This window comes from Phoenix dactylifera, chromosome 16 (genome assembly GCF_009389715.1).
Source record: "Phoenix dactylifera cultivar Barhee BC4 chromosome 16, palm_55x_up_171113_PBpolish2nd_filt_p, whole genome shotgun sequence".
In the NCBI taxonomy this organism is placed as follows: Eukaryota; Viridiplantae; Streptophyta; class Magnoliopsida; order Arecales; family Arecaceae; genus Phoenix; species Phoenix dactylifera.
In genome coordinates, this window is record NC_052407.1 from 11,746,148 (window position 1) to 11,773,179 (window position 27,032).

At 37.3% G+C, this 27,032-nt stretch overlaps 1 protein-coding gene across 3 annotated transcripts; it reads left to right on the forward strand.

Moving 5' to 3' along the window:
• LOC103705747 (translation initiation factor eIF-2B subunit delta-like) lies at positions 1 to 18,490 on the forward strand. Of its 3 annotated transcripts, none has more exons than XM_008789588.4 (7): positions 1 to 767; positions 4,950 to 5,084; positions 12,254 to 12,621; positions 13,682 to 14,426; positions 14,532 to 14,628; positions 14,718 to 14,772; positions 18,047 to 18,490. In XM_008789588.4, exons 1-7 carry the CDS (start codon positions 188 to 190, stop codon positions 18,107 to 18,109), a joined length of 2,043 nt encoding a protein of 680 aa, XP_008787810.1. In that variant the 5' UTR covers positions 1 to 187; the 3' UTR covers positions 18,110 to 18,490. The 3 variants fall into 3 exon arrangements, with proteins under 3 accessions (XP_008787810.1, XP_017697914.1, XP_008787811.1); XM_017842425.3 differs by having other exon boundaries at positions 645 to 767; positions 4,933 to 5,084; XM_008789589.4 differs by lacking the exons at positions 1 to 767; positions 4,950 to 5,084 and adding an exon at positions 8,354 to 8,690.
• Positions 18,491 to 27,032: the final 8,542 nt, after the last annotated feature.

Below are 27,032 nucleotides of genomic sequence, written 5' to 3' on the forward strand. Positions count from 1 at the left end.
AATCCAATAGCTCCCGCACCGACTGGCCCTTCGTTCAGCTCCAACCCCACTTCCTTCCAAACCCTAACCCAACCCTCCTAGAAGCCAATTCCTCCATTTCCCCTTCCAATTCCTCTTGGCCGTCGCTCCCCCGCCCCCTCTCCTCCACCGTTCTCCGCCGCCATCTGCCGCGGGCGCCACCCGATCCATGGAGCTCCGCCGGGCCCCGCGGACGGTCATCGACCCCAAGGTCCGGCAGGTGGGCTTCATCACGCCGGGCGCCACCCTGCCGCCCGCCCGCTCCCACTCCGTCCCCACCGACGCCTGCTCCACCTCCCCGCCCGCCCTCGACGTCTCCCTCCCGGGGAGCTCCATATCCCCTGTCATGATCCCCCCACCCCGCCACGCCTCTGCCGACGGCCTCTCCTCCCTCGCCCGCTCCGCCGCCACCGCGGCCGCCCCCGTTCCCGTCCCCGTCCCAGCCTCTCATCTCCGCCGCGACACCGTCCAGATCCCTGTCGGGAGCTACAACCCCTCTGAGACCCTCCTTGGCTCGTCCCCGATGATGTCGCCCTCCAGCGGGCTCGACGCCGGCTCCGAGTTCTCCAACGAGGTGCCCACTTCCACCTGGCTCGGCAGGAGAGGCTCGGGCAAGTTCGCTTCGTCCTTCCCGGCGACTAGCGGGGAGATGATGGCTATGAAAACCACTGGCGGCGGCGGTGGCGGGAGCACTCCCAAGAGCAGCCTGACGACTGCCTCGGTGGTGAAGGCGCTGCCCGGCGTGTCAGGTATGCCATACGCCCTGTGCTGTCCAAGTTTTTGTTTACCAGGGAAAAAATATTAAAACTGATGATTGCAGACTACAATGTGCTTGTCTAGGGTTTTGTTTTCGTAGCACTAATTAAAAATTTGAAATTATTGATTGATCGCTCCACTAGAATTATTCACATCTTAGAGATCAACAAAAAGTTCGAGCAGATCGTCTTATTTATTATTTATTTATTTTTTTTGTTATGTACAAGGAGGCGAGGAACTATTAATTCAATAATAAAAACATATATCTTTTGTACTATTTCTGTTTCGGATTCAAATTACTCTGCAGCCCTCCCTATGTTTGATAGTTTGGTATTTGAAGGAGATCAGGAGTATCCCCTGATCAATTGAGTCAAGGGTAAGATTGTAGATCGAGTCATTCTGTTTGGGGATATCTATCAGGAAGGTGTGTGTACCTTTATAAATCCAGAAGGAAGTTTCTCACAATGTTAGATTAGTTATTAAAGGTTGTATAGTAAAAGGAGTGTGAGGAGGAAGAGTTGAGGGCGAAGGTATTTAGCATGAAATTGAAGGATGCTTAATGATTGGAATGATTCCTTTGATTTCTTCACATGCTTTCGAATGCTTAATGTTTGGAAGGGTTCCTTTGGTATCTTTCACATGGTTTTGAATGCATAATGTTTGGAAGGGTTCCTTTAATTTCTTTCATATGGTTTTGAGTATAATGAGGATCGAGGTTTTGATTCTCTCCCAAGGATATTGTATTGATGAAGTATATTTTTCAATGAAAGATTGGATTCTCTTTTGTTACTTTTAGTTCATTGAACATCATGCCTCTAACATTATAACTCTCAGGTCTTCAATTTTGTCAAATAATTTTTATAAGATAATCACTAATATGCTGACATAATGGCCGGAATCAAACATGGTTTTCAACCTCTTTCTAAGTTATCTTAAAAAATGATAACCTATATGAAAATTAATCTATATGTTATAGGATTGTGTACGATATGCAATGGAAAAGATGAGGGCTGATGCCTGTTCAAAGAGTGGTGGGTGTCATTGGTGATGGAATGTTGGTCAATTAGCTGTGGTGATAGATGATTGTAGGTTTCAGCAAAAAAATAGATGATTGTAGGTGTAGTGTTGATAAGGAGAACAACTTCAAAAAATTGTATGTTATCTGCTTTAAAGGGATTTGTTTTTTTTTTTTTTTGACATATTTAGGAAATGCTCTTGCTTCTAATCACTAGGACATTATCAAAATAACACCTTTGTTTTGGTAGGCTATTTTCATTTTATCCCCTTAAAAATAACTAGAACTCTATTAATTGTCCCTTTAACAAATACTTAAATAGTAATACTTATAGGAAAAAATGATTTTTCTACATACAAAACTCTGGTTACCCATAGCAAACCTACTAATTTAATTTGAGGAATAACCTTTGTCCACTATGACGAGTGCCTTTATGTTGACCCTTAAGTGATTCAATTTTTGATCATCGGTCCTACATTAAATCATCAAATCACTTTATGAATTGGAGCCATCGGCATGAGGTGGATATCCCTCTTAACTCAAGATTCAAGAGTTCGTAATCTTCTCACGCAAGGTTTGAAGTAGCATGTATGAGGGCATATTGGTCTTGATCTGGCATGATATGTACCATTGGTATGCCCTTGTATCTACCAATAGTTTACCAATACAATACAGTACGGTACATGGTACATGCCAAAATATGGGGTGCATTTGTTTTTTAAAACCTTGCTCTCATGTTTATGTTCCCCTTTGTTTTCTAAATTAAAAACTAGAATGCTGATGAATTTGCGAGTTCTGGTTAAATTCAAAGCTTCTCAATGATTCCATTCAACTGTATATTTACCACTAAAAATATAAAATGCTTATTGTTTGTTTAACCATTTAGCTATATACATGTAAGCTGACAATGGCACATATGACAGTATGTAAAACCAGTGGCACTTAAGTTGAACATTCATATTTTGTGATATATTAATGTCAAACAATGATATAACAACAATTTAAAATAGTTTCGACTTTTATGAGTCTCCTTGGCCTTTAGCATGTAATTATTTCAAGGTGATCCAGCATAAATTCATTTGTGGTATAATAGTGCCATGAACATCAAATAGTGAGGCTAGGAAAACTAAAGAGTGAAACAGATGCTTAAGGGTAGGTTGGTGTGAAGAGGGGAGGGTAGTAAATGTTGGCTATATTGAAGGGCAAGGTTTCAAAACCTCGAGTTTCAGTTTTGTTGCCCTAGGTACGGTTGTGGTTTTGTAGTGGTTGTTTCATACCGAATTTCAGAATTTCAGTCAAAAAGTTAGTAAAAGTAAAAAAATGGAAAAAACAAAATTAAAAAAATCAAGGTGAGTTGCTTCACATTATTTTATTGTGTTTTAAGTTATCTAAGACCATAACTTACATAATTATGCTTAAACTGTGTTGATTCTTATTGCATTAAATGCAACAACAATGTACTAACCTACTTAGTAAAATACTAATGCAGGACAGACCCAATGGGAACTCTATGTGATCACCTAGAATGTATGAAATAAAATGTAATGCAATGCCAACAAATATGAAAGAAAATGAGACTACTTAGGGGAATAAATAACCAGATAACAGTGGTAATGCAATTGATCTATCTAACCTAATGTGCATGCAGTATATGATTTGAGTTGAGACTCAAATTATTTAGGCAATCAAAACACTAGACTACCTGCAAATTCCAGCAAGAAACAAAAAGTCAGACAGAGTTCAAGCTTGGCAATTTTCAACCTGGGATCATTCCTTAAGATGCATGAACATCCTCCCAACCAGTCTTGTAAAGCCACACACACACACACACAGAGAGAGAGAGAGAGAGAGAGAGAGAGAGAGAGAGAGAACTTTATCAAACAGCAACAGGTTTTTGCAATCTGCCTGCTTAAATGGTGATCTGGAAAAACTAAAAATGGGCTGTTGTAAGCTGATTAGGTGGAGGCATAATAGCAAGTTGTAAAGGGCCATGGAAAAAATGGTAATCTTGGGACTGCAGAGGCTGATTGGGTTTTCAGGTGTAGATAGATTGAAGAAGGCTTCAATGGGGATCAAAGAAAAGGCCAAACTCCAAGGGAAACAGCCCAGATTTGCGGAGTGGCTGGTTCTGGATATTTCTGAAACAGATCAGGCCTGTTTTCAGGTCTGCAGGTAGGCTGGCAGCAACCTGGTGAAGACCAGCTACTGTTGACAGTGCGGCTGGTGGCTGTTTGCAGCAGGAGATGTCAACAACCTCAGAGTTGGGGTTCTGGACATACAGGTGCATCAGAAGGAAAGGGAAATCAGCAAGAAAGGCTCAAAGAATAAGAAGGGAAGAAAGAAAGGTTAGAGGAGGTTAGAGAGGAAAAAGGTTTTCCCAGACATTCCCTGGAAGTCTCACATGAAGGAAGAGGAAACAATGAAGAAGACAGCAACGTTCTTTTACTCATTGAAATGTCCATTTCCACAAACCCTATGGCCGGCCACTTTATATGAGTGGTCCCTACTCACAATTATGTTTAAATATCAGTCACTAACATATTAAAACGAAGTCCCTAGACTCCCATACATGATGTTGTCAAAAGACACCCGTCCCACCCACTGAGTAGGAGCATATAACTAAAATTGCTTTCTTAAGTCTAAGAAAAAGGTTAGCAAATGACATATGGCTAGAACGTCTAACATACCGCCAATTAACATGATTTCTATGTTTTATATACAGATGAATGTTGGAATTTTGGCCACTTCAATTACAATGCAGGTCTATGTAACCAAAGATAAAACACATTTTGGCTTGTTTAGGGAGAAGAAAGTTAAGTTTAATCTAAAATTGTGTCCTTGGATGTAACCATTTGGATGTTGTTCAACATGTTCAGAGCAATATCATATTTATATCCTTTTTAAAAAATCACATCTGTATATGATATCTAATTATAACTCAATAGCAACTTCAATTTACTTTCCACAAATGTACTTTTTCGTACCTTTTTTTGTAAAATTACGTATTTGAAGTGCGTGTTATATGCATTTATGTGCTTTTGGCATTTTTCTCTGAAACAGATTTTGACCCCAAAATGTTGCTCTTGAGCTTTTATGTTGCAGACTGTAATATTTTAGTTAATGCTATTGGTTCCTACTTCCAGCAAGTGACATTTTGCAGAAAAAGATGGAGGAGCTTTGATTGAAATGCAGAATGAAGGGACCTCAAAGCCACAGAAACAGAAAACGTCAAAAGCTGAGAGGCGTGCCATTCAAGAGGCTCAGCGTGCAGCAAAGGCTGCAGCAAAAGAGGCTGGTGATCAATTTGTTCTTTCTATTTATTTATTTATTTATTCATTTATTTATTATTTTTGCTCAATAAGTCTATGTGCATTAGATTCTCATGTGATTTTATATCGATTTATCATTTTTAAGTTTCTAATAGTTTTAAATTTCTCAAATAAGCTGCTTATATGGATTGTTCTTATAAGAAAATTTCTTTAATGCACATTAAATGTATTCTATATTATGAGTATTGCTGCTTTTGTGACCTGTCTTTTTTTTTTTTGTGCGTGTATGTGGGGTGTTATATATATCAGCACATATATTTGTGAGGATTACCTCAAACAAGCTGAGAGGCAGCTATAAAAATGGTAAAATGGATTCTTTGTCAATTAAGTGAAGGAAATAATTAGGAACCTGATTTAGATTTTGTAGGCATGTAGAAAGAGAAACTTGGGTCCCAGGAGGCTTTGAAAAGGAGAGAGACCTGAAATTGTGTCAAAGTAGTTGGAAGAGGAGAGGAATACCTCATATAACATTGATGAAAGTTGCTAGGAAGAAAAGCTGGTAATGCTGTCTTACTGTGATTAGTAGGACTTGTTAATGTTTATGAAGCAAACTGTAAACTTGTGAATGAATACCTGTTGGTTGGGTACCAAAACTTAGACAACTTGTAGACAATTATTATCTATTTGTATTGCCAATTCTGACTGAAAGTAGGCAGTGCATTATTTGGCAATATGTTAAGATGTTATTTAGTTCTATTCTGCTAATGATGTTCACTATTGTGGTAAGAGGTGCTAATGATCATGGAGCTGATGTTCTAATCAATATGCATATTCTATGAAATGATTGAGACAACTAAGACAAGGGATTAGAGAATTTATGATATTAGCAGATAATTGAAACCAGAGCTGCGTAGCACCACTTGAATTATTAGGAGCTTGCAAAATGTTGATGCTATTTTACCTTAAACTTTGATATTGTATATATATGTATGTATGTATGTATGTATAGCTAGACTTAGCTTCACTTGAGTGGATATCCATTTACCTCCGGTCATGTTTATTTTGAATGATGGAGGTTCCACATTGATGATCCAAGTTGTTGGATGTGATCTACTATCTCGAAACTGCTTACACGCTAAAAATCATGTAATTAGGAGATCCTTGACCTATGTATTAAGCGATCAAAAAATTAGACAGTCTAAATATTATCAAATTATATATGGTTTTTTGATAACTTGTTGTATAAGCTAGGGATCTCCAAATCACATGATTTTTTGTGTAGTTTAGAGGTAGTAGATCACATTCAACAGCTCCGATTATCGATATGAGACTTTTATTGTTCAATCTAAATCTGACTGGATCTGAGTGGAGAACTGCTCAAGTGTAGCCAAGTCCATTCTCTCTCACTTGAGTGTAGCCAAGTCCGCGCGCGCGCACACACACACATATATATATATGAACTGGATATACTCATCACAATGTTCTGCATTCATACTAAAATAAAAAGTACATGCCTAAATTAGTGAGTACTTGAATTAGTTGCCACAAAGAAATTGTTATATCCATGTCTATTTTCATTCAATTAATGCGCATCTCTTAAATTACGATTATGATCCTACTTTGTGAAGCATGAAGTTGACTGGCTCCTTCCATAAAGGTAAGGCTGCAAAAGGGGTGGGTTGACCCATGGCCCGAATTGATCTGACCCACATAGACCCGATTCGAACCCGTTCCAAATTTGGACCCCTTCCATATTTTGGGTTGAGTAGGGGTTTATTGAGCTTTGTCACGACCTGAACAACCTGATTGTTATATGGGTCTAATTTGGGTCTTTTGACCTATTACTCGATGACATAAGTTATGTGGTTTGTGTTAGCATATAATGGAACAAACGTCAATTGTGGAATAGTTTAACAAAGAAACTAGGTTAAAAAATTGAAAACCATAAATGATGGAATTTTTAGTTACATTTATTGTTAGATTCTTTGACCTTGTTCCTTGTTTTACTTCATAATTTATAAAGCACTAACCATAGAATAGGTTGTGCAAGTTTATTTTAATTGATGGTTTACCCATATACAGGTCTTAGCATGTAGAAAATTTGTAAACTGCATTTATAAACTTCATTTGTGCATAATATGGTCGAAATAAAAGTATAGTGCTTGGAAGCACTAGGAATTATTGGAAGCACTAGGAATTATGTGCTAGAATATGTTGAACCATTTAATGGTGGTATCCATCATCAATTATTTGGTTTGAAATAAATGGTGTCATCATCCCACCAATCCAAGCTTCTTGATCTGATTTATTCACATGACGTAGGGAATGTTGTGGCAAACTAGATAGCTAACTAATATCCTTGGATGGGAAGTTTGACGTTTAGATTGTAGATTGATACTATGATTGACTTGGCATTCTATCCATGCTCTGTTTTAGTCGATTAGATATCTTTACGAATTATAATTCGTATAATTTACAGGGAACGCTCGACTTTTGGAACTCTCTTCAATTATTTTCTAAGCCATATTTGAAAAAAAATGTTATGCTGAATGTGTCATAACATGCTTCGAAAGAGATATTCATATCTTATGATGAAGTTAGGATTTTCTTTTGTCCAAATTTAACTCTTTCACTTTAGAACTCTATGTGTGACCTAGACCCGATTCGGATCCAAAATTTTTGGGTTGAGACCAGGTTATGCATGAACCCTGCCCGACCCGATCTTCTATTGGGTTGGATCTGGTTCCAACATTAGGATCCGAAGAAGGAACTAGGTCAGGTCGGGTCACTTATGACCCGGTCTGACCTGATCCATTTGCACTCTAAAAGGTGCTTCAATTTGGGGGGATTAATCATATGTAAACACTTAAGAAGATGTAGGAAGACAAGGCAAACACTACCATCCATACATTCTCCGAGAGAGTATCAACTATCAAGAGATGTGTGCTCTAGCTGCACACCAAAAGTACACCTTAGGCATCGCATGGTTATGATTTTGGAGCGTGAATCATGTCGCACTTCATTTTCAAATCATTTTTCAATGACTGACAAGAAATTGTGGAGAGTAGTCACATTAATTTTTTTGATCTTTATTTTCATGTATCTGGCTTATGATGAATGCCACATTCTTATGAAGAGCTTGTTTGAACTCATCACGAGCATTTAACTGGAAGAAGGCAATAGTTTCTTAAATATCCTGCTTAAATTTCAGGGAAGTTGTCTGTAGTTGCTAAGCAGGGATATAACTTTATCAAGGAAGCTGAAAAATAGGATGACAACTGATGATATTCATTTCTTTTGGACCATCAAAACTTTATCATTCAAAACAATGGTGAATAAGCAGCAGAGCTTATCTCATGCACATGGATTCTGCTCTACAAGCCCAACCGTGCTGTTACTTCCTATTGATGGGAAAATCCCCTATGAAGTGAAAAAGTATCTCACTGTCTGGAAATTCCTCTAAACTTCTTTTATTTTGTTCCATTGTCTTGTCTCTCCGTTCCATATTGTGACTGTTCAAAGCTTAGGCTTGTTAAGATCTCTGCTTTTGGATTGGCACATGGGGAAAGCATCTCCCCAGCTTTATTACTTTGCAATCAGGATTGTTGCTGTGCTGCATCTTTACTTTTCAGGTTGGATTCTTATTTTTGCCAATCTTAGGATCCATGTACATTCGACCTTCTCGACAATTTTATCTGTTGATGTTTTTCTGCAAATTTAAAGCACTTATAGAATCATTTCTCCCTTTTATATCATGGACAATTCAATTATTTTCTGTTGGTAGTTCTTTTCCTATACATCTTGATTTGCATGAAGTAAAAAATGGTCAGAGGTGGTGCCCCCCAAATATGTTAATTTCAATTAGATTGATTGGAAGCCCAAGATATCTCCATTTATCCAGTTGATCATGGATTCGTTGCAATTCAAGGATCAACTGTTCTTTTCTTTCTTCTTGTGAATGATGCAAAAATGATGTAATTTGAACTTCACAATGTTTCTTTATAGAACTTTGTGCAAGAAACTTCTGATTCCTGGCTTTTCAACATTAATCTTGGAAGCGTAGGAGGAACACACCCCTCCCAAGCAGCCCATGTATGAGGGTGGACCCTATATGATGCCATCATATGGTCAATATATTTGTTTTAGAGGATCTAGAACCTCAAAGACTTCCATCAGATGACCTAAAACTAAGTTAAATAGCTTTGGTGAGTGAAGAAGAAAAACATATTCTCCAACTTCTCACTGAGACCATGGGATAATGCTAAGCCCTTATTTTATGTTTCCCGTTTTGTGGCTTCCCGTGCCTTAATATTTTTCTTACCAAATTTGGAGTAGCCCAAGAGGTAACTTTCCAAATGCTTAGGAACCTTTATTTCGAGAATCGTGTCCCTTGGCCTTGACCATCCAAAAGTAATCCATTTTCAATGGCAAATTTGAACTAGGCTACTTGTGCATGTACTCTGTTAGACCACACCTTGCAATGAGCAGTGATATCATTTTATTTTTTGTCATTCTATTGCCTATATTTGCAATTTTAAGACTTGGTAGAGCAACCAGGTTTTTGGAGATGTTTTGTTTTCTTTAAAAAAGCCAAATCTTTTGTTTTAGCATCCTACTTTCCAAGACATTCCTTGTTGGCCTTGCACATATTTTTCTAACCAAGAGAAAAACATTTTATTTCAAACATCTTCAAGCAGTTCCATGGCCAGTGGTGACTACATGCAGCTCTATATGAAAACTGTGCCATAGACCAGTCATTCATTGTGTTTTTGAGCAAAACAATGGGAATCCACCACAAAATTTCATTGATAGATGAAATGAAGTACAGAAAGAAGCCAAGAAAGTAGAGAATCGAGAAGAGGAGAAGAGGAAAAGAAAAAAATTTAGAGGAGAGGTGGGGAGGTGGAACCCACACCCAAGCAACCAAACATCCATGAAGGCCCAACCAAAGGAACCGACTAAGCAAAACATACAAACCCCAATTCACTCCCAGTGCAGGCCAAACAATTACTAGTCCAGTCTAATTGCTCCATTCCATTTAAAATTCAATTTTGATAGCTCCTGAGATCCATCTTCCGATACTTGACCCAATGACCACAATGTTGTAGCCCGGTCTAGTTCGATCTAGATACTGGACCGGCCTGCGATCATCGTCGAATGATCATTGCCTCACTAGTTCCGATGCCGTTGATGCCACCATCAATATAGGCTGCCCTTTTGCCTAAATAGGTGTGGCCTATCTCTGATACTTGGCTACTTCATCATCCAGTGCTCCTTCATGTTATCACCCTCGTAGCCTCCTCCGTCTCCTTCGCCGATGCCACTGTGAACACTCTGCTGTTCTTCGGCTCGGCATCGAAATTGCAGCTCTCAACCCGACCCCTCTCACCTCAACATCGTGCTTCACTGTTGTGGCTTCAACCCTCAATCAGTGGCCTGTGCTTGTTGCAACTCACTCCATGTGACATCCTTGGCCTACTTATTGTTGTGGCCTCCACATTTCATCCTTAGCTATGGCATTGCCTTGACGGTGCGACACCACCATGACCTTGCTTCAATGCCACCATGGCCTCGCTTCTGCGCCACCATGGCCTCGCTTTGATGTTGCAACACCTTGCCTTGTCAGCAAGCTGCACCATCACGGCCTCAACTTGTAGATTGCAGCCTGAGCTCACAGTCATGGTCTCTACACACCGTCCTAGGCTTGAGCTTGCCACCACCACCTCCACATGCCATCCTCAGCTTGAGCTTGTTACCATGGCCTCGCCTGGAATGTGCAACATTACTACTCCCATCATTATACTTTGCTCCATTGGTATGGCCATAAAAACCAAAGGGGTTAGGGCTCCCTCATCATGGAAAGAAGAGGAAGAATAAGGGTGAGGGTAGAGAAGTGATGGGGCAGAGAGAGAGGAGGGGGATGGGGGGTGGGATCCCTGGTCACAGAGGGCTGAGCAGCCCTAAGAGGGGTTGGTGTGACGACTAGGATTAGGATTTATACGAGGAAAAGGGAGGAACTCTCAGTCTCTCTCTAGAAAGTAGAGTGAGTGCTCCAAATAATAATCACCATCTGTAATTCAATCCAGATTTATTATAATTTCTTTGCTCAGTTCGTAATCTTATTCATGTTTCACAAAGATACATGGGAGGGAGGGTGTTTGTTGTTGTTTTGGGGGGGGGGGAGTAGAATCATGTGTTACTTAAAACTGATGTCTACAAGAATTTACTTTCCTTTTTTTTCTTTTTAATAATAAATGAATGCTTGAGAGTATTGGAATCTTCAATATGAAAACTTTTTCTGTGGTCATAATATGTCTATCTTTTACATGAGCTGCTTGTGTGGCTAACTAAAGGATTACTGGATCAAATTATTTGACAAAATCTAGGAAATTGGTTGCATACAAATGCTTTTTAGATGTTTTTCTGGGGAATGTGTTTGTAAACTGTTTTCCACCATTTACAAAGGGAAATCAATTTTATTTCTTCATAATTGACTTTCTCTCATAATTGACCTTCTTAAATGAGAGGGCTTTTCTGTGAAGTAGCTTTTCTCACCACTTTGATCATCTTTATCAAAATATCTTTATTTTCTTTCAATACTTGAAACAGAAAGTAATATTGTTTCCAAAAAATGGAAAGTAATACATATCAAATGCTATTTCCTGGGATTGCATCTTTACATTCAGGACTTCTGAAACTCTTACTATGAGGCTATTTTACCCTCGTATCAGTTACATTTCAAGAACTCTTGGTGGGTTTTGTTCAAAGTGGTACAGCTTTGGCACCAAAGAACGGCTGTCTAATCTTATTGAAACAGAAATCATAAAATCTGATTTTATGCAGGACAGATTTTATGAATAAAAGGGGGTGGGTTATTATTCAGAAAATTCATTTTTCAGGTTTCGTGGCATACAAGTTTTTGCAAAACATGTTTTAGGGGTAGCTAAAAGACATGCACTTTTATAAAATTCATTTATTTTAGATTTGTGTAAAGTGTAACCCATTTTGATGAGACTTGAAAACCAAAAAGCCCCTTAATGTCAGCTTAGTTCTTTATCTGCATTCACTTTTTTCTTTTCCATTTTTTGGCATCTATATGCATGTTTCTCACCTGAATGTTTATATTATCATCTCGTAAATCTCCTTATGGAAAATTCATTGTATTTTGCATGCTTTTTAATGGTGATGATTATAGGTGGAGTCAAGCCTTCAGCGTCTTCTGGAGGTGCAGTTCCTGCTTTAAAACAGGGTAAGGTAGCGAAACCTTCTTCACAAAGGAAAGATGGGCCTCAGGTTACAGCTCCAGTTACGTCATCTGAAAAGAAGGTTGTTGACCGGCTTCCTGAAAAGGACAGAAAGAAGGATGTTCCTCACCCTCGTATGCAATTTGATGATAAACATAGGGTTGAAAAGGCTAAAAGACGTGCAGTGGTCAATCAATCTGAAGCAAGAAGCAGAGTTGAATTATTCCGGCATTTGCCTCAGTATATCCGTGGAACTCAGCTTCCAGATCTTGAATCAAAGTTTTTTCAACTTGATCCAATTCATCCTTCTGTTTACAAGGTACTTGTTTAGCCATATCACTTGCCTGTTGTTCAGAAAGTTGAGTATTTCTTAGACTGTAGTGTTGCAAACGTGAAATTTGTTGAACTCATTAGCAGAGATGCATTGCATCACACAGATTTAATGCACCGTTGGTAGCTTATAATTTGTCTCTTGGTGTGTTTGGATGAATGTAACATTCAAGAACGGATATATTGGCTGCCAGTTATCTAGCTTTTTCTTTTATCTTTTTCTTTAATAATAAAGATGTTGTTAGTTGCATATCTGTAAAAGCTCAGGACAAGTCTGTTTTTGACTTGCTGTGGGTTCCATATGCCCATATAGATTTGGTATGATCAGTTTTTGACCTCTCACCTCTTCAAATGGAATTATTGCTGGTGAATATTCTCTTGTAAAAGGGCTATGCAATGCATATCCACAGTTAAGTATGCACATATGCAAAGATCTGAAAATGTGCAAGAGATGTAGGGACCAAATGTTTACTCCTTTCATCGAAATGAACAACAAATTTCTCTATTAGAGAAGGAAATTTTTGAGAGAATGAATTTTGGTTCTCTGGTGTTTTAATTTGTATCATCGTGACAGCTGTTCTGCATCAATGCATACCCACAGTTAAGTATTGACGTATGCAAAGATCTGAAAATGTGCTGCAAGAGATGGATAGACCAAATGTTTACTCCTTTATGGGGCAGGCGCCTTACTGGTATTATCATGTTATTTTGGTATCTATGTACTTATCAAGCAATTATGCTAAGAATAACAAATTTTTAAAAATCTACATTGCTGTAAGTCTTGCTTTCCTTGATAATGTATTGATCATGCTTTTCTTTTGTGTTCGTCTTTTTTAGTATGGATATTTCCATGATTATAGATGTATATATCTTCAATTAGGTTAAAATTCTTTTTCTATAATGATTTTTAGTTTTTGATGCATGGTGTTATATATGTGGTAATGACATAAGATACTTTGTTTCTTGCATGCAATAGCGATATGTGTGCTCCTCCGAGCAACAATATTTGACATCATCTTATCTAACTGTTTGCTTGCCAATGTCATCAGGTCGGACTTCAGTATTTATCAGGGGATATCTCAGGTGGCAATGCTCGTTGCATTGCAATGCTTTTAGCTTTCAAAGAGGCAATTAAAGACTACTCTACACCCCCGGAAAAAGCTCTTGTTCGAGATCTGACTGCAAAAATTGGCAGTTATGTGTCATTTTTTATTGAGTGTAGGCCCCTTTCTATTAGCATGGGAAATGCTATTAAATTTTTGAAGAGTAGGATTGCCAAGTTACCACATACGCTGTCAGAATCAGAAGCAAAATCTAGTCTTCAATCTGATATTGATCGTTTCATAAATGAGAAAATCGTGATTGCAGATAAGGTTATAGTTAGGCATGCTGTTACAAAGATTAGAGATGGTGATGTTCTTCTCACTTACGGGTCATCTTCTGTTGTTGAAATGATATTCCTATATGCTCTTGAGCTTGGAAAGCACTTCCGTGTGGTGGTAGTTGACTCCCGTCCAAAGCTTGATGGGCAGGCATTGCTCTGCAGATTGGTGGCAAAAGGCCTTAACTGTACATACACACATATAAATGCCATCTCGTATATCATGCATGAAGTCACACGAGTTTTTTTAGGAGCTTCATCAGTCTTATCTAACGGAACAGTTTACTCAAGAGTTGGAACGGCATGTGTAGCCATGGCTGCACATGCCTTCCAGGTTCCTGTTCTAGTATGTTGTGAGGCATATAAATTTCATGAAAGGGTGCAACTTGATTCTATATGCTCCAATGAACTTGGTATGCATGTAATGCTTTATTTGTTTTATTTGATTTCTTGACTTGCTTTGTGTTGGTGATATTGATTTGGAATACTATTTTATAGACCTACTATTTTACTTCCAGGTGATCCAGATGTCATTTCAAAGGTTCCTGGATGGAAAGATTTGAATCATCTCGATAACTGGGCTGACAATGAGAATTTGCAACTTCTAAATCTCACGTATTATCCGTAATTTATATTTTATACTGTTCAATATTATTCTTATATTTCTGAAAAAGAAAACTTATTTTCATATGTTGCATTAACAGTTATGATGCAACTCCTTCTGACTATGTATCGATGATCATAACAGATTATGGAATGGTAAGTTGACTCTTCAAGCTTTCAAGTTGAGTTTCTAAATTTCTACGAGCTATGGCAAAATGAATTAAAAAAAAACATTGTCTTTGGTTCAACTTATTTTTCTTTGTCAAATGGTTGTGTTTGATCAAAATCTCTCACCAGTATATGTTGAATAAGTTTCATTGGATATGCTTTTCAAGAGCAAATCATCATTTATAATTATGTTTGAATAAAATGCATTCTCAAGGTAGAACATATTAGAAGTTTCTGCCTCAATTCTAGCACAAGGAATAAAATCTCTCATTTTAAGTAAAATTGCCCAAGGAAACTCTGATATTTGAGATAGGTAAGCTATACAAGTTCAATTTCCCATTATTATACCATTCTAGATTTGCGCTGAGCTGTATTTCATTTATTAATTTTTATAGCACAGAATTTAACATGGTTGTGGTACTCATGATCTTCCATGTAAGCTCCTTTATGGAACTTCTTGACCACATTAAAAGTTATGATGTCTATAATAAATGGCTAGTTGTATTTGTTTTAGTGTAACTATCACCACTTAAGTAAATGTGTTGCATGTTCCGTATCTATTGATACAGAATTGTTGGCTGGAATGCTTCAAGTCCTCGTTGCTTGTAAGCTCCTAGATTTTCTAATATGCAAGGTCTAGTCAAACATAGATGTGCTTTAGTCGAGGTATCCCAGGGCCCAGCATACCATGGTTTGGGTGGACCGCTAAGTTATGCTCAACTAGGGTAGATCGGGCCTGAACTGGCCCCAGACTGGTTGTGATCACTCATACTGATCAGAGAGCTTCTAAACCCCCTTTTTTGTGGTGCTTTCAATTATTCTAAGATGAGAAAAACTAGGAAGCAGACAAACTACTAACAGACTGACAGACTAAATACAAAATTATTTGCATGAATATCATTTAAATGTACATTTTCTTAAGATATCACAAGTAACTAAAGCACAATCCCTCTGTCTGGGATCAATAAAAATACCAAAAATTTCCCTATAAAATTGTTGATTTTTTATTTTTGCTTCAAATTCCAGAGAGTTGGCTCCAACTTTCAACATTTAAATGACAAGGTACTTTACAAATCTTAAAGGCTCATGAAGTTTATGTTACCCAAACATTGCTAAACTCAAAACATCTCACCTGAAATGATACCGAACAACTTCTCAACATACATATTTGTGTTTGAGTGTTACACACATCAATATATTTTGTGTATGTGATGGGTTGTTAGACATGTACGAGCCCACTTGATGTGACATTGAGGTGAGCATAGGCAAGGATCTAAATTAAGTGCATATTTGCATACCGATTGTACCATAATGTACTAAGATATTGATATTGGTACATCACTTGTTATGACACCATACCAACATACGGTATGCACCTCACTTTTGTTGTACCAGCACCAGTGGATGCACTTATGTGTTACTATGGTACCCTACCATATTGGTAAGATATTAATACTACAACCCTTGTGGGCTTATTATTAATGGCATGTCCCTTGGTATTACATTGTACCAACATATGTTATGCACCTCATTTTTGTTGTGCCAGCACTAGTAGGTGTACTATGTGTTAGTGTTGGCACCCTAAGGTGTCGGTAAGGGATTGATACTGATACTTCAACCCTTCTAAGGGACTACATTTCTATGTTAAATACATGAATTGTTGTTTGGTTCAATGCATATTTGCTTTGTTCATTTGTCAAATTAGTACTGACTATTTTTTAGTGTACTATCATCTTCAATATCATTTATTAATTCTTTGATTGCCAGTACACTAATTGCATTCCTGGTGCTAATGCACGTATAGTTTTTTGGTGTAGTTTTTTGGCAAGTCATGTGAAGCTTTGTATCATATTAGCAGTTAGTTTCAGCACACATTAAATAGGAAACAACATTTAAACTAATACCCTTACCATATTGTGCCAAATTAAGCATTATAATAATAGAGCATATGAAGAAAGGCCAAACAACAAATTTGGAGACCAAACTGGGCTGTAGCAAGGGCATATTGGCTGTATTGAAGTGTATAGGTCTGTACCCTTATGGGTATCAAGGTTTGAAAAACTGCTGGAATGGGACGATACAACCAGTATTGTACTGTTTTGGCATGAAACCTGCATTGGTATGTGTGCTGGGACAATGAAACAGCTGTACCAGTATGTATCTGCTGTATTGGTTTGTATTGATGATACTATACCAACTGTTGTATTGTACCAGCCGAACTGGTCAATATTGATGATGTTTCAATTTTGTGGAAGTTGTCAGTTTCGGTATGTACATTTGGTACCAGTACCATGGGGAAAAATGTTAAGGGGCTAGGTCCTGACATTTAAAACCTTGGCGGATACAGCTTGTGAAATTGAGCTTATTGTACTAGCCAGTTGTTGATGCACCCTTGTAGCTGTTGATGCACCCTAGTTCCTTGATATTTGAATCATTGATAAGGATTAGTCTGAGAAAAACTTGATTCTTTTCATATATGTATGACAACTTTGTAGATCTGGATCAATTCCTGCAAAGCACTTCTCTTCTTGATTGTGTTTTTTTCTGCACATAAAGCAGCATAATGTAGTTACTTTTGCACTCTTGACTATGTATAAGCATTGTATATGACTGAATTTTCATATTTATGGCTGGTAATTTTTGATGGTTCATTTCTTTCTTATCTATTTCATGTACATTTATCTTATTTCTACTGTGACTGCTGCCATCTTATGTTTTGTACAATCTCCTGAGCCTTTCCCATCTTTTTCTATATTTCCATGTTACATCATGGATTGTGGATCGCTTCAGGGGATTGTGGATCACTTCTGGCATGCATGGAATTTATGGTCAACCCTCTCTAATTCTATTTAACCATGTTTTCAAGTTGTTACCACACTATTGGATTAATTTATGAAGTGAATGATGATCTTTCTGACCTAGTTTAAGGTCTTAACCTAATGTTTTTTCAAGAGACTAGTGCAATGTCTTGGAATAGAAACATAGGCAACTAGAGTGGGGCAATGCTACAGTTTGATCAATGCTAACTTGAATTGTACAGAAAATAGAAAATACCTGCTTCACATATGCTCCATTTAATCTTTCTCAGTTTCCTCTTTCTTAGATATCATTGATTAAGTGTGCTGTATGTTTATTTAAGGTCTAAGAATGAGGGAAACTATTAACTAGCCATGCCTTAGTGAGAGTTTTGCCTTTTTAGTTTTATCATCATCATTTAATTTTAACCGAAGGTGCATGCTATGTTACATTTGTGTTGTTGCAGCTCCCACCCACAAGTGTGCCAGTCCTTGTGCGTGAATACCGCAGAGAACACTTATGGATATAAAGGCACGTTTAGTTCACTGCCAACTTGCGATCTCCTTAATCTGAAGTATGATGCTTCTGATGTCATTTTTTTTTTTACTTTTTTCTCCTTTTTCCTGTGGAATGTGCATCCAGTTGAATTAGTTTGAACTGACTTGAAGTGTCCTGTCTTTTAGGTTGTGAGGATTTTCTTTTTTTATTTTTCTGGGAATATTGATGTATCCTCGTTTGATTTGCGGGGATTTATATTTTTCTCACATGACTCCATGATGAGCGCAATATTTTGCCTCTGAGTATTTTTGACGGTGCTGTTTCTATGTTGTAATATGAAATTTTAGGTGCTTGTGGATGTTTTCATACAGCAATATCATTCTCTAAAAAATGTCCATTATTTATCTCTCAAGTCCATAGCTTGCTTCTCTTGAATTTCATTATTTGCTATAATTCATATTAAGCCCTTTGTATTTAGTCATTCATCAACCTGTTGCATGCACCGATTATTATTCATGATGTAGTCTTCAATAGGCGTAGAAGCAATTGGCTACTTTCGTATCTGTTTCTATACCCGAATACAGCTGGATGTGGACACAAATGTTTGTATTTGACCAATATTTATATCTGTATTAGTATCATCCAAAATAAAAGTGGATGAGGATATAGATGTAGAAATCTGATCTGTATCCGTTCCATTTTAAGCTCTACTTCTTATATTTGTGCGGCGTTAGTAAATGCCAAAATGGGATTAACATGGGACAGCATTCATGCTGTCCATTTTCATTCAATAGTGACATTTTTAACCTGGTTGGTTCCACCCTTGAATCACCAAGATTGAGTTGTTTAATCCACAATTTGTATCTTATTTGTGTTACTAAGATCTAGTGAAAGGATTATGTGATTGAGCGCACTTACCTCTTTATTGTTCTTTGTACAATCATTTGTTTGTTTTAGAAAAATAATGAAACAAAGTTGGACATGCATGCTCGTTGAGCAAATAAAAATTGTACATGCAAGACAACTAATATTATCTCATTTACATTGCATTCACTAAAAGAAACTTCTGTCCATATTTACGTTAAACAAATTTAGATATGATATCCATTTAATATCTGTTAAATAAAACAAACAAGAATATGCATATATTAATATCTGGTCTACATCCAGTCATTTTTCAGCTTTCATCGACTATAGCATCTGTTTGAAATTCCTAGTAGTTAAATTTCATTGGAATCCGATAAGTCCCAAATCGACAATTAGCCTGAACAATTTCTATCTGTAGCTATACATCTGAGTTTTCATCTCTGTTATTTTTTCCTCTTTTTGTGAAGGGGGTGGGGGAGGTGTTGGGTGGACGGGTGTGGGTAATGGGATTAATTATATGAAAGAGCTTTCATGCGTAAAATGAGATTTTAAATTTTTATCGCCATCGAAAATAAAATATGCAATTTTTTATTTCAAATCCCACTCATATGTTGCTAATTGTTCACATCAATTTCTATTAAAGATTTATTCCTTTGGTGAATTTCTCAAGAGTCCATGATCATAACCATGGACATCAAACCTAGTTACTTAGTTTTACTTTTTGGGGAGGTCATCCCTTTTTCCTAATCTTGTTTACAAACTTGAGTACTTCTAGCATACATGCTTTTAGCTATTTAACTAATCCTTCACATTATCCTTTCTTCAGCAACAACACCCCCCCCCCCCCCCCCCCCCCCCCCCCCCCCACAAAAAAAAAAAAAAACAAAAAGAAAAACAAAACAAAAAAAAAAAACTCATGTCTAACTTGATGGTGATACAAGATCTAAATAATGTGGTAATGGGACATGAATGTTGTCCCATGTTAATATAGATGTTCCTTGTGCAAGGATGGTCTAGGAAATAAAGAGAAGAAGAAAGTTGTGAAGGGTAGAAAAAAGAAAGAGAATAGAGAGAGAGAGAGAGGAGAGTGAAAGGGAGACAAGATAGAGGTATAGGAGAAGAGAGGGATATGAGGAAATAAACCACCTTCTCAGCAACATAAACTCATACAATACAACTCATGACTGTCCTTTCACTATTCACTATATATATATATATATATAAAACTTACCTTGACTTAGGGAGTAAGTAACCAAAGAAAAACAACTTGGAGACCAAGTTACTTGTGAGTCAGTGAACACGTGATTATAAAAGGACTAACTTGGTGGCCAAGTAAGTTAATAACTAAGTTACTTAAGGGCCAACTAACCAAATATCTCTAACTAATTAAATATCAGACAAGCTTGATACATGAACAATTTTGGACCATCAAGTAATTTTGATGCTCCAGTATGTTCCATTGACGTTCTTAGCAGTTGGACGGGGGCTTAGATCATCAAAATAGAAAATTTGTCTAGACATACAAAATGGGTACATGATTAATTGTGCTGTCATATAATTTCGATGCTCCATTATGTTCCATTGACACTCATAGCAGTTCGACAAGGGCTTAGAGATCATCATAATAGGTAATTTGTCTCATGATCCAAGCCCTTCATCAATAGGCTAGTCCAGTCGGTGGATGTAGTGCAAAAGAAGAATACTCTCGATCGAAGATTTCATCTTAAGTTAATGCATTGGGAAGTTTATAGTGAAATAACCAAAGGAGGATTTTCAATCATGGATCCATCAATCAAAAGAAATATCGATCGTGGTCCATCATTCGAAGTGGTTGCCAATTTAGGACCATCAACTAAGGACTCTATTGTTGGGTATCTACTGAAGGTGCATTGAGACATGTAGTGGTACAATCTAGGAATGATTCTAACGGACTTGGGATTTCAGATTAGGAATCTAGAAGACGTTAAGGATTGGGGGGATGTAATTGTTGTATAGACGGCCAAGTTTTATGGTTAGCCATGTAGAGGGTCTTCTTCATCATCATTTGAGAAGGAAAGAAAGAGGGCATCGACTATGTTGGGTACTTATCCCAAGGAAGTTGAACCGGTTATGGAATTGAGACAGAATGAGAAGGAACCGGTTATTGTCAAAAGCATGCCTAAGTGCAAGGCTCATGAAGTCCAGCCTAATTGCGTCAACTAGCCCCAGGCAAGGCCCACCTGCTTAGGTGCTTAAAAAATGTGCCTTAAAAAACACAGATGTAAGCACTCAAAAGTTTATCTCTTCATCTTTTAATTTCAGCCACAAGATCAATCTGCCAAAAGAGTGAAGGAGTAGATTAGGGATTTGAAGGCTTGATTGAGAGGAATCAACATTCGATTGAGAGGAACAAGCGCTCCTCCGATGGATCTAGGGCAAAGTTTGCTGTATCAGTGTATACTACCTTGTATTGGACGTATCATATCGTACTAGTATCAAATCGAGACTCAGTATGGGGGGACGACGAGTCTCAGTACGTTGAACCGACCTCTGTACTGGCCGTACAGATATTGTATCAACATGGTACTAGTGCGGGGTCCGGCTTTTAGATTGTGAACCTTGATCTAAGGGCTCTGATTTCTCTGGCAGATTTCTCTACTCTCGGTTAAGCCCTTCTTGTTGTTGTCATCATTGTTGTTGTTGTTTGCCCTGTAGTTAGTGCTCCTATTCTTTTCCTTCTTCTCGCCCTATTGTCCATGCGACTGTTATTGCCTGTGCTGGTACTCCTCTTCCTCCTCCTCTTCTTCTTCTTTTCCTCCTCCTCCTTCTCCTCCTCCTCTGCCTTATTGCTGTTGCTCCTCCTCCTCTGCTTTTCTTCTTCTTTGCCAATGGTGGTGTTGCTGGTCCTTCAGATGAGACCAAAGAGGAAGATTATGGAGAATTTAAATCTGATAAAGATGTAGACGATGTTGCACTTGATGATGATGATGATCTTTAGGGGATTAGGTCTCATGTTGGATATCTTGGTCTCTTTTTAGTTGTATTTTGGATGACTATACTGATATGCTTGCTTTCATGTTCTGAGTTTAGAACACTTTTAACTTTCTTATGGTTCAATATTTTTATGTGGTTCAATAGTTCGTACTTGGTAGTAGTACGATATAGTTATTTTGTGTGGCTTATTAACTTATTATATTCAACTTTTGATATTTTGCATGCCATGTCTTTTATATATGTATAAATATGATTTATAATGCTTCTATTTATATTTATAAATTGATCATTCATTGTTATACTTTTAGAATTATTTATTCATTACTGTTTATATGTATATTAGTACTCTGCGCCTCACTTCATCGAGGTACATTCCTTGTGTTGCCCCTTGCACCTAAGCTTCAAGAGACCTTGGTGCCTTAGTCCGCCTTGAGCTTTTGACAACTACAGTTATGTGTATTGTGTGTGCCAAATACCAATTGTGTATGTGTTTGTATATAGAGTTAATTGGGCTAAACTTAAGAGTATTTGAATCCAAATACTCAAAGTTTTTATCCATGAGGTTTCTATCTTGACTATTTAGAGTGCATAAGAAGGGAAACAATGAGCTGATTCACTTTCTAATAGCACTTCTACCTATCTTTTTCCATGTTCCATCTATCGTCCTCTACATTCTCTTTACCCACAACCCAAACCTACATTGTGCCCATGACCACATCAACTTCTTCCTCTGCTACTCTAGCCAATGCCAACTATTGCCTTCTTCCGTTAGTCTGACCGTTGCCACTCAAAACCACCATGTGTTTAGGTTCGCTATCACTTGATTCAGGGTGGCGGGCTCTTCTTGATCATGAGGGAATAAGACAGGGTTGTAGCACCACCACCATTGGTTGGATGAGTTTGGTAGTGGCTAGGAGAGGAGGGACCAGGTAGGAAACAGAAAAAAAAAAAGACAAGGGGGCGTGGCATGCTGGTCAATTGCTCAAGCAAAGGGTTGACAATGTTGCTTTGATGACGAATTGGAAGGTGCCATGTTCTCAGCAATGAGATGGGCCTGCCAGAGGCATGGTATGCTGGTTAATTGGAGTAGCGGGTTCAACAATGCCATTGTGACAACATAAGGTGTCACAAGCCCTACAATGAGATGGGCTTGGCATCATTTGGAGGCAGGAGGTTGTAAGGTGTATTTGTTGGAGCAGCTGTTTCGATAATACGGGGAAGGGTATGGTGGCCCTTGCAATGAGATGACTTGGCATTAAGGAGGTTGCAAGGTAGGGACATAAGGCAGAGAAGGTAGGCCTATAATGGGGAGGATAGAATAAGGATTTTTGGAATTCTATATTATAATTTGCCCAAATCTTAGAGCACACCCAGTGACAAAAGGGCCAAATATTTCCAAGAGTAGTCCAACCTATCTCTCTCTGTGTTTGTGTGTGTGAGTAGTTTGGGCAGGGGTTCATATATGTTCTAGTGGCTATCTTTTGGGTTTGCTTTTAGAGTTTTAATGTGAATATGACTAGCATGTATTGATCTTATTTTGGTTAGAGATTGAGTAAGCAGTCTTGAATTACTAGAATTGTGTTCTATAGTAGGTCAGATTTTTTTTCATGTGAAGTTCTAATGCAGTCGCTTGATGTGAGTTGAATAAGTTCCTGATCTGAGTAGATCTGAATATTTTTTTTTCCTTCTTAGTCAAAACAGCAAGACAAGAGTGTAAAAGATGGGAAAAGGATGGTTGGAATTATGGTGAAGTAGTGGAGAGAGGAAAGATGATGAAGGACAAACAAGACCTACACAAAGGAGTCATTTCATTCAAAAGTAATACATAAACTATGCATGGTTCATTAATTAATCATTCCTCATGGATCCATATTCCATAAATACATACGCAGGCACATAGACACACACATATATATATGTATATGTATGCATGTATGCATATATCCTCTAACAACCTTAAAACAATTTTTGCTAACCATCGGACTCAACTTATCTATAATGGACCAAGGACAACTTACATTGTTTGACTCATAATAGGATTTCTAATCAACTAAGAACTCCATTATATTGAATCTATTGATTTTTATAATAAAAGACAACTAGAGGTTTTTTAAAAATGGTAAATTCGTAATTTCATGGGATCCACATTAAACAGAAGCAGGTGGATTTGAATGCTTATTGAACCATTTAATGGTTTGATGCAGTGCTGGCCCTTGATCCCAATTTAAGAGTGTGGAGACATGCAGCAATGTGCACTGCATGTGTCATGAATATCAACAACAATGCTTTAATTCATTGTATAAACATAAGAAACTTTGTTTCCACGCATCTCGATATGTGATTAGAGGGTCAATGTTGTATTGGACCATCAAATGGTCCATTGAGCGTCGAATCAACCCTTTTCAATGAAGACCTTAAAAATCTTTTCAAATCACAATCCTAATGAGTTGCTTTTTAACCCAAATTACGTCCCATCTAGGACTTTTAGATGATAGATGCACTCACTTAGGACTTAAAAACCACTAGGAAACTAACCCTAAAGATTTATATGAAAATTGCAAGAAAATAATTAACCTATCCCCTTAAATAAAAGACATCTAAGACTCAAAAGACCAGCAAACTAACCAAAATTAAAATAAAAAATCAAAATAACTAAAGCAAACCTAATTTAGACCTATACTACCTCCTTCTCTTTAGGAATCTGAATTATAAAAACTTCAGGATGTTCTTTGACATAAATATTCTTTACTTGAGTAGGAGATTTACACTAATATTGAGACTACATAAGAGCATCTTTTTCCTTCATCTAGTCAGAATTTTTGCTATAATAAAATAAAACTGGCAATTTTCTTTTAGTCAGAGAAGATTGTGATATTCATATAACGCAAACAATCTTTCATTGATGGTGATATTCTATCAGTTTCTTGACCGAAGTTGATGAGAAGCTGAAACATTGCTTGAGAAATCTTTAGCATCATTTAATCATTAACTTTGTAGTTTTATGGAAAAGATTATTGCTGATATTTTAATTTGAGAGGAGAAATTTGGCAAACTTGAAAACTCGACTACATTGTTCTCAATATGGGAATCAACAATCAACTGACATTTTTTTTTCATCATTACCCTTTATCATATAGTAATCCCTTAGGAGTCAAGGTTTCATTTTAAAAACCTACTTAACCAAACCTAGCTCTTTTTTCCTAACCACATAATTACACCATAATCCAACTTGACCTATTCAACTAGAAAGCCTAATCGTCGTTAACCCAGGAAGTAGTAAATAAACCCAAATGTTCGAACTAGACAAACTACATACTTAATCTGCTTGCTGATCTAAACTTAATTATTCTTAATCCAAGATCCCACATTCAATTGATGAAATTTAAAGATTATTAATGTTCTCCATTCCAGGTCGGTCAAGCGAGGATCTGGCTGGCTACACCAATTTAACCTTTGTTTAAATGCCTAACCGACTACACTTGATTCAGCATAAGCTAAGACACCTTGACCAAAGAAGTCAAACTTGTCCATGCATGAACTAAAGCAACATAATCCATGAAGGAGGCCTCTACTAGCTTCCTTGCCATTCTATGAGGTTCCAAATATCCACTCACCATGGAAATTAATGTTGAAAATCATTCATGAAATTGAAGCAAGAGAGCATTTTCAAGAGAGGAGAAAACCTAGTGTTAACCGTTTAGGCTGCGTTTGGTTGCGGAATAGCACCATTAGAATAATTATTCCTAGCCAAGGATTGAAATACCGGTATTGAGGGTGGTACCGATCTTTCACATGAACGATATGGTACTGATCCATACTGTACAGGCTCTTTCTTGGGTTGGGACTGGTGCATACTAGTACCGAAATTTCAGGGTTTTTGTTTTCCTTATTGTTTTTCATTTTTTGGGGGGTTTTGATATGTATGTGAATATTACGTCATTTTTTTTTTTGATGTGCAATATGAATAAGAATTGAACTGAAGTTTCTGTTGGTGCCTACAGTATTTGATCTAGCTGGCATTTGTTGACTTATAGCACAATGACTATGGGAATGAATTGCTCACAGGGAACAAAGTTTGTTCCCTCATCCCTATCACTCATGGTCAAAACTCGTAACGATTTAGATAGATGGATGCAAAGTTCAGAGGATTCGCAGTTGGTAGCTTTGAATAATCTAACACGTTTCCTTTCATTATTGAGTTGAACAATTTATTTCTAGTATGATTTTGTACTTGATTTAATATTCGATTGATGTCTTTCACACTTCACTCGGGTCAACCATCATGGCCCTCTATCCTTTTCCCCCCCCTCCAAGAATGCTGTTTTGATTGGGATGGGCTTTGTATTGATTGGTACTAGCTTGTACTGGTCGGAACCAATCAGGATGGTGGTTCATCCAATTCCCATGCTTTAAAAGGAATAAAAAAGTGCCATCCTAATTTGGACAAGCTTCATATCAGCTATACTAGATGGCCAATATGTTCTGATTTTGCCCATTTTGGTGACCTGGTCCCGTCTCGGTACTATTTTCATGCTGGAACGGTGCAATACTAATGGTGCCATCCCATTTCAATAGTAACCCTTTGTAACATAGTTAGCCCATGGGTTACATGGAATCATCCTAAATTCTTGTTTGGTTCAGAATATTTTATTCTTGAGGTTAAATCTAAATGTTGTTTGGTTGGGAAAACTAGAATAAGGAGCTTAAATGGCAAATTTTTATGAATAGATAAAACTACCTCTTTATAGGAAGCAAAATTGGCCAGGTATGGGAAAATGGGAAATAAGCGTTTGCAAAATGTAATGGTGTTATTATTTTATATGAAAATAATAAGTTGTTGAAATTAATTATACCTACAACAAATATTAACCTTTAAAAATAGTAATAGATTCATTAATTGGTATTGACTCAAATAATATGTGCTTCATTTCAATGTTTATTGTAATGATACAATACACAAATATTAAAAAAAAAATAGTTGAATTTTCACTTGTAGTCACCAATTAGGTTGCAGAATAATTTAACAAAAATTATATTAGGTTAATAAATAAAATTTTAAATTAAAAATATTGACAAACAAGGTCTCATATTAGGTTGCATCCAATAACTTGAGG